This window comes from Tasmannia lanceolata, unplaced genomic scaffold (genome assembly GCF_043159265.1).
Source record: "Tasmannia lanceolata isolate RefF3 unplaced genomic scaffold, GAP_Taslan_0.1 ptg000013l, whole genome shotgun sequence".
NCBI lineage: Eukaryota > Viridiplantae > Streptophyta > Magnoliopsida > Canellales > Winteraceae > Tasmannia > Tasmannia lanceolata.
The window spans coordinates 7,653,325-7,666,522 of record NW_027518690.1 but is presented as its reverse complement, the minus strand read 5'-3'; the positions used below and the strand labels follow the sequence as shown (position 1 = coordinate 7,666,522).

General features: G+C 36.3%; 1 protein-coding gene across 8 annotated transcripts in view; it reads right to left on the bottom strand.

The window, feature by feature from the left end:
- Window positions 1-13,198, bottom strand: part of LOC143889660 (protein MOR1-like) — a 50,680-nt gene that overhangs the window by 27,460 nt on the left and 10,022 nt on the right. For 5 of the 8 annotated variants that reach the window (XM_077393942.1, XM_077393948.1, XM_077393941.1 and 2 more), the window contains exons 11-28: window positions 11,885-11,987; window positions 9,970-10,106; window positions 9,825-9,890; window positions 9,492-9,609; window positions 9,050-9,090; window positions 5,436-5,507; window positions 5,248-5,352; window positions 5,016-5,121; window positions 2,360-2,472; window positions 2,184-2,271; window positions 1,732-1,832; window positions 1,446-1,553; window positions 1,204-1,309; window positions 1,040-1,119; window positions 804-953; window positions 614-689; window positions 325-449; window positions 111-239 (exon numbers count right to left, since the gene is read on the bottom strand). In XM_077393942.1, the coding sequence (XP_077250057.1) occupies window positions 111-239; window positions 325-449; window positions 614-689; window positions 804-953; window positions 1,040-1,119; window positions 1,204-1,309; window positions 1,446-1,553; window positions 1,732-1,832; window positions 2,184-2,271; window positions 2,360-2,472; window positions 5,016-5,121; window positions 5,248-5,352; window positions 5,436-5,507; window positions 9,050-9,090; window positions 9,492-9,609; window positions 9,825-9,890; window positions 9,970-10,106; window positions 11,885-11,987 (1,824 nt within the window). The remainder of the gene's footprint in view (window positions 1-110; window positions 240-324; window positions 450-613; window positions 690-803; window positions 954-1,039; window positions 1,120-1,203; window positions 1,310-1,445; window positions 1,554-1,731; window positions 1,833-2,183; window positions 2,272-2,359; window positions 2,473-5,015; window positions 5,122-5,247; window positions 5,353-5,435; window positions 5,508-9,049; window positions 9,091-9,491; window positions 9,610-9,824; window positions 9,891-9,969; window positions 10,107-11,884; window positions 11,988-13,198) is intronic. The other 3 variants (XM_077393944.1, XM_077393946.1, XM_077393943.1) reach the window with 2 other exon arrangements.

The following is a 13,198-nucleotide window of genomic DNA, read 5'->3' as shown; positions in this document are numbered from 1 at the left end:
CTACATAAAGCCACAGAATATAAATATCAATCCATAAATGCAATTATCAAGAAACAGCTTCTTCAAAAAGTCTGTAAGAACCATTCAAAAAATAGTCTGTAAGAAGCTACCATTTTCTCAAGTTGAACAGCGGCAATCCAGGAATCTAAAGTGTTCACTGTGCATTCCCTCATGTGCTTTTTATTGTCCCCAAGGCATTTCAAAATATCTGACAGAATTCCCTGTGAGAAGCACACTGTCTAATAATACATCTTCAAGGATTCAAAACACAATACTTTGGAACATAAAACATTGGAAATTTTCATTAATGTTAAATAGCAAAACCTTGCTCGACTTCTCAACAGCAGGGCCCATTGCGGATGCAACACTAGCAATGGTAGCCAAGGTTGCCATCACTAAATTCTTATTGCTGTCATACAAACGGCCTCTAAGAGCTCCAAATAACTCCGCTGACATTCAAATAACAAATTCAAGAGCAAAGGAGGTGTCATATTGAAAAAAATTCACACATGTCCCTAATGATGTTAGCATGTATTGCTACTAAAAGTACAATAACCCGTTGGTCCCAAATTTAGAAAACCAATAACAAAGATGAACTACGATCATGCCTTACCGGTGCCTGTGGGCTGGATGCGCTTATTGGCTTCTTCCAAAATTTTACTGATTGACTCGATTGATTCCAAACGGACCTGGAAAATATCACATAAACAAGCTAAGAAATAGTACCAATAGAGTGAACCCTCACACCACACCACCCCTCGATAACACCTGCAAACTTCATACAAATATGTTGAGAAGTAGACCTTCCAGTCAGTACTGCCTAGGTTCTTTAGAAGCGTAGGAGTGATCTTCCCACTAATATCTTCACGAGGGAGGCCATCTAATCCAACAGCAGACATAGATGAACCACCATCTGAGACCTTCACAGTTTTCTTCGTAGCAGCTGCCACACCCTTTTCAAGACAAAAATGAAGTATTTGAAACCGCAAGCCACAAGTAACTCAGATGACATTCATTAATCAGCACTAGAATGTTCTACCTCAAATGGGTTTTTCTCATACTCAGACTCAAGTGCACTAATAAGTGCCGGTTTGACATCTGCAAGAAACCCTTTAATATCTGCAACAAAGAGAACTCTTAAAAAACCCTCATGAGATTAGGACCAGCAAACAGATTGGAAAAGAAACAAACAAAAAATAACACCTGGACCAACAAACTTATGTAAAGCTCCAATAAGTTTGATAGTTGAGTTCCTTGTTGCAGCAGCACTGGACTGTAATCCCGTGTCTTTGCAGAAATCAATTAAATCCTGTAAGTGAACACCATTAATTTATAATTATCACAGCAAGAAGAGGGTAACAAATCCAGGACACAATAGGTGTGAAATATAAAACAGATATCTGGAAAATATGAAGTCACAACATTAGTCAAGATACTGGAAACACCTTCAACTTCAAATGTAGAACACCAAAATCTTCAACAGCAGAGACCATCCATGCAATTCCCTCGCTAAGAACCTTGGGATTTTTGTGCTCTCTAGTGATCTTGAAAAGCTGAAATATAAAAAGCGGAATTACAAAAAGATGTTATCCGGATGAGAAATAGGCAGAGCGAAATAGGTAAGGTAGATAAAGAAAGCTATTCTTTTTCAAAAATATATAGAAATCTCACACGCACGCACGCACGCACACGCACAGAAGGAAATGATGTATAAGTGACCTATATGCTTACTCGCTCGAAAACAAATCCCGGTCCCACTGCCTCAGAGAAAGAACTAAGGCACTTCATTGCATGAGTGCGGGTCTTAATATCTGCTACCCGTTCACTTATACCTGTAAGTAAGACCTATTTTGTAAAAATACAGTAACAGATTACCCTATAATGGAGCCCTTCCTGTGATAAAACAAGAAGGAAAGTGCATAATTAATGTTAAAAAGCATGCTGATATGACGTGCAACAGCCCAAGTCAACAAGGCCCACGTGCTCAACATGTTAATTCGAACAAAAACTCATTAAAGACACTTAACATTGAATCTGAGATGTTGATGGAGACTTGAAAACTTTTAGTCAATGCCAACTTTTACACCAACTTTTGAATTTTTTTTCCCATTTTCAAAATGTTCTTGCTGACAACATGGCATAACTATAGAAGACAAGTTCATTTTATAACTTTTGACACCCACCTAAAAGGCACAGCACGACACATCGTTTTGGGAATTTTTTTACAGTAGAAGATATATGAGTAATGACCTCAACAACCTGCTGTTGCACCTGCATTCATCCAGAATGAATTTTGAGTGACTTGTTAAAAAATAAAATTTCTGGCAGAGTATAAAAAAAAGAAGAAGAGGATGTATACCTGAACATTTTTCTCGCCCCAACCAGGAACAGCACATAGCAAACGAATGACAAGCTCTGCAGCCTGGTCAAGGTTTTCAAGACCTCCTATCTCCTGTTTTAGCAAGGTAATTGCTGCCAAAAGAACAGAGCTTGTTTAGTACCCCTTCTATGATCATCAGCCAACACAATAGATCAAGCCATGCATATAATTCAACAAGGTATGATGACTACATTTAGATAATAACAGACTACAGGAGCATTTTGTGAACCCCATGCGGTACAAAAGTTCCAGACTGGAATGACAAACATGATGTATTATTCTAAAAAAGTAGGAAAAACAAAAGACAAGAAGTAGAATTTATTTCGAAATCTACAAATATACTTTAAACTAATAACAGAACAAGTCTGGAAAGTAACACTGATTAATCCAAAATCCTACATAAAAGCAGCCCAGGTTGGGCTTTTAACAACTGATAATGGGATTGTCTCGAAATGATAAGATAGTTAGGCACTAACAGTAAAATTGATCTTCAAAATGAATCTGATTATCAAACTGGCATTGACCAACTAACTAAAAAAAAAGATACTTCCCAAGCTCTGCATTTTCTTTAAACATTGGGTAATATGGAATTCAACCTGTGACCTTGTGGCGAGGTTCAAAATATTGGTATCGGACAGTGTGTTGGCCAGAGACCGAAACAACAATTATCGTTCGTATCGGCGATAAACCTGTTAATTGGGCGATACATCTACTCATGCTGTGAAAAACAGAGCATTATGCAATGTTTCGGCAACAGTTTTATGCTTACTTTCATTTGTAATGATTTTTGACATTTTATTTCAACTAAAATCTATGATTTCATAAGTAGAAGTATATTGTCTCATAAGGTGTATCGGTTGCCTACCTGTCTGCTTTGCTCCGAATTTTTATTTTTATTTTTTTAATGGCGCTTTGCTATCAAATTTATATGCTACTACTTGAGCTAAAACTGAAGAAACAGTTATTTTGACAAAATGAAATGATCAAATAAACAATAAAAATGGGTAAACCACTAATTTTATTCAACATGTGCTAGACTAATAGATGTAAAAAACCCAATACATCACACAACTCTATCACTAAAATATGAAATGTTACGAAAAAAGTAAAAATAAAAAGGCGAAACAATAAAATCTGCATAAATAACTGTCAAGTCTCCTCATTTCTTGTTGCAAACATGTATATCCAATAAATCATGCATGTTTATGATGTATTACAGCTAATTCATATAAAGACACAGAGAAATAGTTATCGTATCACGAACACGAATGAAAAAAATCAAAAGAATTATGAAAATAACTTCGAATCTTGCTTCAAATATTGTTTTTTTTTTCAACAGAACTGTGCTTCAAATATTGTTTCAATTGTCGAATCTTAGGAGATTTATCGTTGTTTAGGCCAACCAGCCTTAAATCAAGTAAAACCCCTTTGAAAATATTAACAAAAAATGGAAAAACAAATTTCATAAAATTCATATGAACATGGCATGATCCTGCATTGGCCTCATATCAGTCATATTGGCCCCCTTATAAGTCGATACACCTTCCATATAAGTTGTATTGACCGATGCACGTGATTTTTTGTGAGCCCCGATATGAGAAATTCATTGTATCAGATTTCGCCTATAGGGATTATATTGGCTGATATTTCAAACCATGCCTTGCGGTTGCTATAAAAATCACCTTCCAACTAAGGTAGGCTAAGAGGTGTTTTTGTTTCAAACATAATTGAACAATCAAATAAATAATCAGCACACCCAATCATTTATCTTCACTTCTTAATCAAAGTTTTAGCCTCCATCTTCTTATTTCGTTCTTTTCTTCACATTATTGCTATAGCCTAGAACCTTTTTTTTAATTATAAGCGATAACCCGATAGAATTTATTAAAAAGAAATATGGTACACGAAATTCCTGAGGTGTTCAGGCGTTAGCAATACTCAAAACATAAAAAAACATAAAACCACACCATGAAAAAAGAACAACAACGAATGGTGGTCTCCAACAACTAACAACGAAAAGACTGCCCTTTTTTTTAATCTTTGCATAAATTGTTGGATTTCTCCAGGTTATTTTTAACTACAAGATTTTACATGATGATACTTGTTCAAAACTTTTACGCAATTCAAAAAAAAAAACACACACACACTAGGGCACTAAGTTTAATGGATGAAAACAGCAACAATGCCAAATATATAATAAAAGGTAGTATTATTAATCAATGATTAAAACTCACTGGGTTAATCCATGATTACCGAGTCAACTCTGTGTTGGCCCCACCAAGTTGAGTAAATAAAAACCTGACGGGTCACTCATTAACTCGCTCGAGTTAACCAAATTTTGCCTTGGGAAAGTTCTTGACCGTATATGAGTTATTAGACATTGATATTAATATTGCGCCTACTGAGAACTTCCTTTAATACAATCTGATTAACTTAAGGGATTCTCAGTGTTTATTTTGAGAAAGGAGTGACTGAGACTGGAATGGAAAAGAAGGTCCTGTACAAAGAAAGGCATAGAACAAACCAGACTAAAGCAGTAGTCACAACACTATAGCTACAAAGTTCTAGAAGAAAATTAGCCATATTATTTACATGAAAACAATGAAAAGATATGCAACAGAGAGTAACAAGAAACCTTCAAGCCTTTCCTTCCAAATGCCACTCTTTAATTGGGAAATCGTATCTGCTTTTAGAAGAGAACCCAATCTTCCTTCGATCTCTTCAAGACTCATATCTCCCGGCTGAAAACACCAACAAAACCCAATCGGAATAAAGCCCACACTTGCATTTCATACAAAATTATCTCCAAAAGAGGATGGAAACCAACAAAAAACTCTGCAAGCTTCTAGGTAAGAATGGATATTTACTTCAATGTCTTCGTGTTCAACCAATCCAATATTCTTCGGCTGTCCAACTCCATCACCCTTCCTCCCAATTCCAGTTTTCACCGGCCCCAATTTTTTAGTGACCAACTGCAATAACACTCAAGTAAGCCAAGAACGATGCATACTTAGTAATTGATAAATGGAAAGGAATTAGCAGAATAAGCACTAACAGCTGGCTGGATAGACTTCTTTCCACTAAGCATGCTTGCTGCTGACTTTCTCACAAATAAGCTCTCTGAAGCCTACAAAGGAGGCAATCAAGACAGCATCATTAATTTCAATGAAACAACATATTATCCGACACAGAAAATTTCTACGTCGCACATGAATATCGGGATTGGAAAACTTTGTGTGAAATATTAACATAGAAAATCTAAAATCTTATAATAACTGCTAAATCCTCTTAATATTCAAGCTGTCACCACCTTGGAAAATGGTTTGCCAGCTCATCAAGGACTTGCAGGTTGAAGCCCAACAATGTAAAGGCACCAACGGAAAATTTATAGCAAAATAACGTAGTAGGCAACCTCAAAAGGGAAAATTTCCAAAAAAGACATGGGAATCTCAAACCATGATAATTTCAAATGCACTGATATGGAAATTTGTCTTTCTTCTTTTCAATTGACAAAGAATGTGCGTCCTGTTTTACAATGCGTCAGCAAGCAGCAGCTCACCAAAAACTCGGGTACCAGGGACAAGCCATCATGTGGTTCAAATACGATGACTAACAGAAATGGGAAGAAAATAGCACCAAAGATATGGTTGCAATATCATAAGCGTAGAATAAACAATCACGGTAGTATTTGCAAAAGAAACAATGCTACATGGGCGTGTTATGGACAGTTGAATTTCATTAGCTGTTTTGAGCAATAGATGCCATGTCACAAATATCTCCAAAATTTTCAAAATATCACGTTTTTATCACGATATTTTGATAAAACGACAAAATCCAGAAATAATCCCGAGATTTTAAAAAATATACCAATCCTTTCATTTTTTATCAATTACTGTGAAAATATCACCATAATATTGCGATATCTTTACGATATGTTTTTATTTTATATTTTTTCTTAAACTTCATATTTTTAAATTATTTTATTTTATCATTTTTCTCGATATAAACCCGAAAAAAAAAAATTAATATATCCCAAGATTTTCCCTTCTCAAGAAATTCCGGAGAACGATATTTATGACTTAGGATGCTGCCAAAGAAGCAAGGCCTAAACAATAAATAGCAACATTTTTATGGAAGAAATTTTACATACCAATTTCAAGGTTTGATGCAGGAAGCAAAGTCAAGATGCATTTCACAATACATTGGAGGATTGTAAACTTCAATATTTTTCATTATACATCAAGGATTCCAAAGTTCAAACTTCATTTTAAATGGAGTTGGCTCTCAAAGACCTCTATCGGTTAAGTGATTCCTATCGTTATGCTATCAATACTGAAGAACTTTCCAATCAACAATGAGATTGGCGTACAGTTCAACTATAAGATTGAGGTACAGCTCCAGGATAACGGGGATGGAGCTGAAACTGGATAAGGGGATGGAAGTGAGGGAGAATCATCTAGGACAAGGGAGAGGTAACTGCAATCAAGATAAGAGTTGATGACAATTGACCAAGTTATTTGCTTCTAATGTTGCGAAAAAGGACACAGATTACATTGACAGCCTAAGGAAAACCATGTACCCTATGAAAGCTTCCATGTTTTTTTTGGGATGATAGCTGTGGAAGCTTCCATTGTGAAGATTATGATGGAGAAAAGGTTTGGCAATTCAAAAAGCGTCAGTTAATGGCTAGTTACGGAAAAAGTAGATGGAAGTTTGGCAATTCCAAAAGCATCACTCACAAGTGGTTAATGAAGATTGTTGTCATGTACTGACATGTTCAGAATCAAATATACTTTGAGAAGAAAAGTTACGTACAAAAAACATCAAAGGAAGTTCCAATACTGAGCAACAAATTGAAATTGAAAAAAAAGAAGCATCAACAACCCTAGCATATATAGTGGTTCAAAAAGGAAGGTCAGATTTTGGTTACAACCCATCTAATTTGCTATTCCATTAGAAATAAATATAAGAACGATGTAAATTGTAAGATGCAGTGTTATTGTTAATGGATGCCGGTCACATATTTGCTTTCCAAATTCCATATTTCCATCTAAAATATCTTAATGGGATTTGCTAGCACCCATTGCAACAGAGAGTTCTATAAATAAGGGAAGATCCTTTAGAAAAAGGATCGGATCTTCTGGAAGAAAAAGCTACACGAAAGGAAAAACAGAAGAAAAAAAAGAGAGAAAGGTGAGAAAAGATTTGCGGCTAACAGTTTCTTTTTTTTTCTTCTTTCTTTCTTTGGCAGATTTTCTCCGGGGAAGAAGACCTTTCACTTTCAAGAGAAGGATGAATAAAATCCCTTTAGAATATCTTCCAAGACTTTCTAAAGGTCCCTTTACAATCTCTTCCCAGAGACTCCCCAAAGGGAGAAGATCTTTCTCTTCCAGGAGAAAGATGATAAAGACGGCAGTCTCCCCCCAAAAGATTAAAGACGGTGGCTCCCTAAAAGTAAGAAGACCTTTCTCCTTCGGGAGAAAGAAAAAAATCCCTTTAGAATCTCTTTCCAGTGACTCTCTAAAAGTCCATTTAGGATCTCTTTCCAGAGACTCCCTAAAGGGAGAAGACCTTTCTCTTCAAAGAGAAATATGATAAAGACGGCAGTTTCCTCCCTAAAGATAAAAACAGCGGTTTTCCCAAAAGAAAAGAGACATTTCTCCTTCAGGAAAATGAAGAAAATCCCTTTAAGATCTCTTCCCAGAGACTCCCTTCAGGGAGAAGACCTTTCTCCTCCGGGAGAAGGATGATAAAGATGACGGCTCCTCAAAAAGAAGATGAAGAAAGTCCCCAGGACAACGAAATTCCATTCGAAAGGATCTGTTAACAAAAATCAGACCTTTCTGAAGGATAATTAACTAAAAGTTGTATTTAGATAGGGAACCTCTTGATGGATAATCAGAGGTGTTTTCTTTCTTCAAGAAATGTAATTAACGGCCAATAGAGCTGGAAGTGTACGATTCCTACAAAAATTAATAAAACATCTTCTCGCAAGAGGGAAATTTGATCCCAATATATTTTATGTGTGATTCTCTTTTTCATGCATGTGAAACTTGTTGCGAACAATGTATGTATATATATCATGAACTGATGTATATGAAGGACGATTTCAATGATAATGATCACGACAATTCTGATTTTCAAGGATAGATTTATACGATGAACAAAGATTGAAACCAGAGTGGTGGTAACAATCACAACAATGTGATGAAGAAGATTATAAAAAAAGAGTTTCTATATGATGTCCATACGTTGTTGTGCGCAATCAGGGTGCTGCCCTGGATATTTGATCCAACGACAGACAACACTTTCAGAGGCCGTTGTTGGATCAAATGGCAAAGGTGGCACCTCTGTCATATCCCCATTATGAGCAGCAACAGGCAAACACCGTATAATTTCACTAAAAAAATTTGTACAGGCATAGTCACATGAACATTTGTTCAACATGGGGATTTCAACAAAATAAAAACAAATCAAGCATACAAAACAGTCAGTACGTAACAAACCAGAAAAAAGGATGTCTGAAAAAGGATCAAGGAACAACTAGCGAAAGAAAATATGCCACAATTATTAAGAAATAAATAATAATTCCATAAAAATATTCAGTAATATAAACCAAGATGACATGCAGAGTATAAATCAAGATCAGAAGGAAAAACAGAAACCCACCTCAGGAAATGAGACACTTCCAATTGAAGTTGAAACTAAACCTGGCATGTTAAGAAATAAAGGTGAGGGAGAAATACAAGAAAAATTAATCAATAACCAGAAATACGACTTAAAGAAAAATAATTCAACATGTGTTCTGTGAAACTACCAGTTGCTCCAAAAGCTTAAGCTGTTGGAGAATGTGTTATTAAACTTTTATACTTTTAACACTCCCCTTCATGTGTGGCCCCTCTTTTTTAGGGTTGGCCTACACGTGGCACATGTGGCCCCTTTTTTGGGTTTGGCCATTGCATGTGGATTTTTACTATCAAGGAGATTTGAACCCAGAACCTTTTGCTCTGATACCATGTGAAACTAACCACTTACTAAGCTGTTGGAGAAGGTGTTATTAAATCTTTTATACTTTAACATGTTCAAATTGGAGAACAGAAAACATTCAGACCTGATACTGTACCAGGAAGGAGACCACCCGCAGAAGTCGTAATCATTTCTGAAAGCTTCTTTTTCCGCACCTCATCAAGTTTCTCAAGTGACCTTTCTAGGGGTTTCATACCAACCAACTAGACGAGAAAAATGACAAGAAGAAGATATCTTAGTGCAAAGAATAAATAGTTATGAGGAAAAACACAGATGCACATGGCTTACGGGAGATTGCGCGCATCCATAGGGAATAGTCCTGCCCTAAAAATTGGGGTGGGGATACCCTATGACCTATGTCATCAAAAAAAAAAGATAGAAAGAAAGAGGACCCCGATTAATATAATATGGGGACTACCTTGGCTATTGCTGCCAAAACAGAAAATGCTGCATCTCTCACTTCTGGCGTGCTGTCATTCAGGCACTACAAAAAGCAAAAAATGTATAGATTTTATAAAAGAGAAAACCAAATCAAAAGAATGATGAATCAGACATTCACTGACCTCCATACAGACAGGGACATAATCCTTATGCAACTTAAGGACAACTGCTCTGTTACTTGTCTCAATACAAAATGTGACCCAGTTTAAGGTTAATGAGCGCACAAGTGGAACTTTATTTTTCACCGCTCCCCTAATATCTACAAGAACAAAGAACTTTCAGCCATTCAGAAAGTCTTAAGAATGAAAAGAAAAGATTATCAAAAGTTAAACCATGAAACTGGTCTGAATTTCTTAATGTGCTACAAAATTCTTCAAATGTACATGTTTTTATTTTTTTTGAAAGATGACAAATTTCATTAATATTCGAATAGCTATTGAGACCAGGAGTCCCATCCTGCAATTACAAAATATTAAGGTGAATTAGCACGGGCATACCCGAAGCCAATTCAAAAGCAAGTAGAAGAGATTACAAAACTCAACTATTCCTTTCCTGTATTATAATGCCCATATTACTTTAGCTGTACAAGATTCTAATGTACACATAATCGTTTCCTCTATACGTTTGTTCATGCCTTTCCTCAAACCTTCTGCCAGTAAGAACTTCTTGAGATTACATGAAGCCGGAATTCATGAAGACTTACCAATGCTACAAGATTATGAACCAGCAGACGTGCAACCTGAAATTCTGAGGCTCTAGATTTATCCTAGAATTTCAAGGGAATCAGCAGATCTAGCGCATCCAGACTAGATAACCTTAGCGAAAGAAAGAGTCTCTCAAGCTTTGGCTATTAGAAATCAAAATACTCCTGGATAGCGACCAGAAATCACATTGATTTTAAGCAAAATATACCTTGAATGGGGCTGAGGGAATTACTCCCTACCATCCCACAACCCAGATCCCGTAGATTCAACTAGGGCCACCAATCTCAAGCAATACTACACTACCTCCTCATACACTTTACTGAGGGGAACGTCCACAGTTCCACACTCATCTCTCAGACTAACTTATTTAAACATCAACTCCAGACTTCTTTTTAAATTTCTTTTTCTCTTGCCTTTTTTTCTTCCTTATCTCTTTCCTTCATTGCAAGAAACATTTTTTTGGTTGCCCCCAAGTCTTCCTCATATGTAATCCCAAAAACATCCCTACCGACAGTAAGTCATTGAACTCTTCCGAGAATGATCCCCTACTCCTAGAATCTTCAGAACTATTATCAACATGTACACTACCTCCTCAAATGTACATGTTGCAAGTTAATAATAAACAACATAGTTAAATATGTCAACTTGAAAACAAATAGAATTTGGTTTCCCAAAAATGCTTCAGCTAAAAAACAAAGCAAATTCATAGGGTCATTCATTCCTGACTTGGAGACACCACACGGATGGTCCACAAAAGACTCATTTCCATGTAGAGAGGCAGCTGCAAACTCAGCAGCCATTGAAAGCAATAACACCAGCCATTTCCCAAAGAATTACTAGTTTCGAATGAACATTTGAGTCACCAAAAGTCCATAAATATTGAAAAGTGGATACTCCTACATTGAAAAAAGCAAGTACCACTGGCACTGATACCGTCCTTCAAATCTGCTGTTGATTATAACCTTGTGTTTTATGTCCTGGGATTTCAATTAAACAACAGCCAGGAAAAATGAAACACGTCCTCATCTTAAAATCTCAGATGCAATCAAGCTTAACTATGTTAACGATTCAAATAAAACTTTCCACCCTGTTCTTAATTAGCCTCACCAGGAAAGCCAAATTGGGGGATGAACCAATGAATAGAAAACAGATTGAAAGAAAGACAAACAACTGATGCAGATATTAATAAATTAAGCTAATATTAAGCATAATGATGTTACAATGGCAGTAGAAATAATGGTGGGTAGGAATATAAACATTAGTAAAAGTTCCAGATTTAGACCATTCAAAAAAAAAAAAAAAAGTTCCAGATTTAAAATGAAGTGGAGCTTGCCTTCGATAACATCAGCAAGAGTTAAACATCCAGATTTATGCATTGCTTGGAGTGTCTGAGTAAGAGACTCAGTGAGAACTGGTTTCTTCTCTTTCAATTTTTCCTAGAAAAGCAACAAAGTATTATCAGCCATCATAACCAACTTTAATAGCACATCCAAAAATGCATGCTAACAAGCAATACATGTGAGACAAGAAAAAAAGAACTTCAATTTCTAAATTTTAATTTGAACTATTTAAATTATTTGCTCGTAGCGTATTTTCTGAAATGGAACACTGAAACGTACGCAACATTGGAACGTCCTGTCGTACTGACCAAAACGAAATGGAACGGTATTGAGAACTATGCCTCGAACCCCGTGTGAAACTCGTGCAACGCCCCAACGTTAGCCCCGATCACCCTAACCCATATGACCTAACCTTGGCCTAAGGCAAGGTAATGTAGACTCTCACAAAAAGAAAGCACACAACAGTGAATGGGAAGAAGGCTTGTATTACTCTGTGGAAAGCTTACAAGGCATAAAGTTAGGGGGTGAGCTCTAAATGGGGAGTTCTCATCCTGATTATGCCATTGTCATATGGCAATCATCCAATGGTTCAAGACCCTCCAAGAATGTTCTAGGTTCTCTAACATCTTCCATACTTCTCTACTACAAAGAATATCAAGAGTACTCTTAAGTACTCCAGCCCACTCTAGCCCCTTCTATACAACTCTACACTTATCTACACTAGGCTCACCTATAGTCTTCTGGAGAATTTTGGGAACAGAAAAGGAGCTTAGGAGTCTCATGTTGTGACAAATAGCTTCACTAGATAGATCTAGTCTTTCTTTTGTGGTGTTTTGAGTTACAATGGACAATATCAGTTTCAATAGTACTCTAGCCCCTTCTATTCAAATCTACACTCATCGACATGTTTCTAGGCTCACATAATAGCCTTCGGGAGAATTTTGGGAAAGGAAAAGGAGCTTAGGAGCCTCATGTTGTGACAAATAGCTTCACTCGATAGATCTAGTCTTTCTTTTGTGGTGTTTTTAGTTACAATGGACAATATCAGCTTCATTTTCAAATCATTGGTTTGCATTTCTTTGGCTTTAGAGCAATCAGGCATGAGGGTGCCTGCAAATTCCATCAAGGTGTTGCATAAAGTTTATTCCTTGTATCAAGAAAATTGATGTATCTGCAAAAAATGTTATCTTATTTCATGGTTATCACAGACTATTTTTTGCAGTTTGTCTATTAGACCCTTCAAATAGAATATAGAGGTTTCTGCATATGCAACTCATCTTGCCAATTTCATCAGACTGCAACAAAAG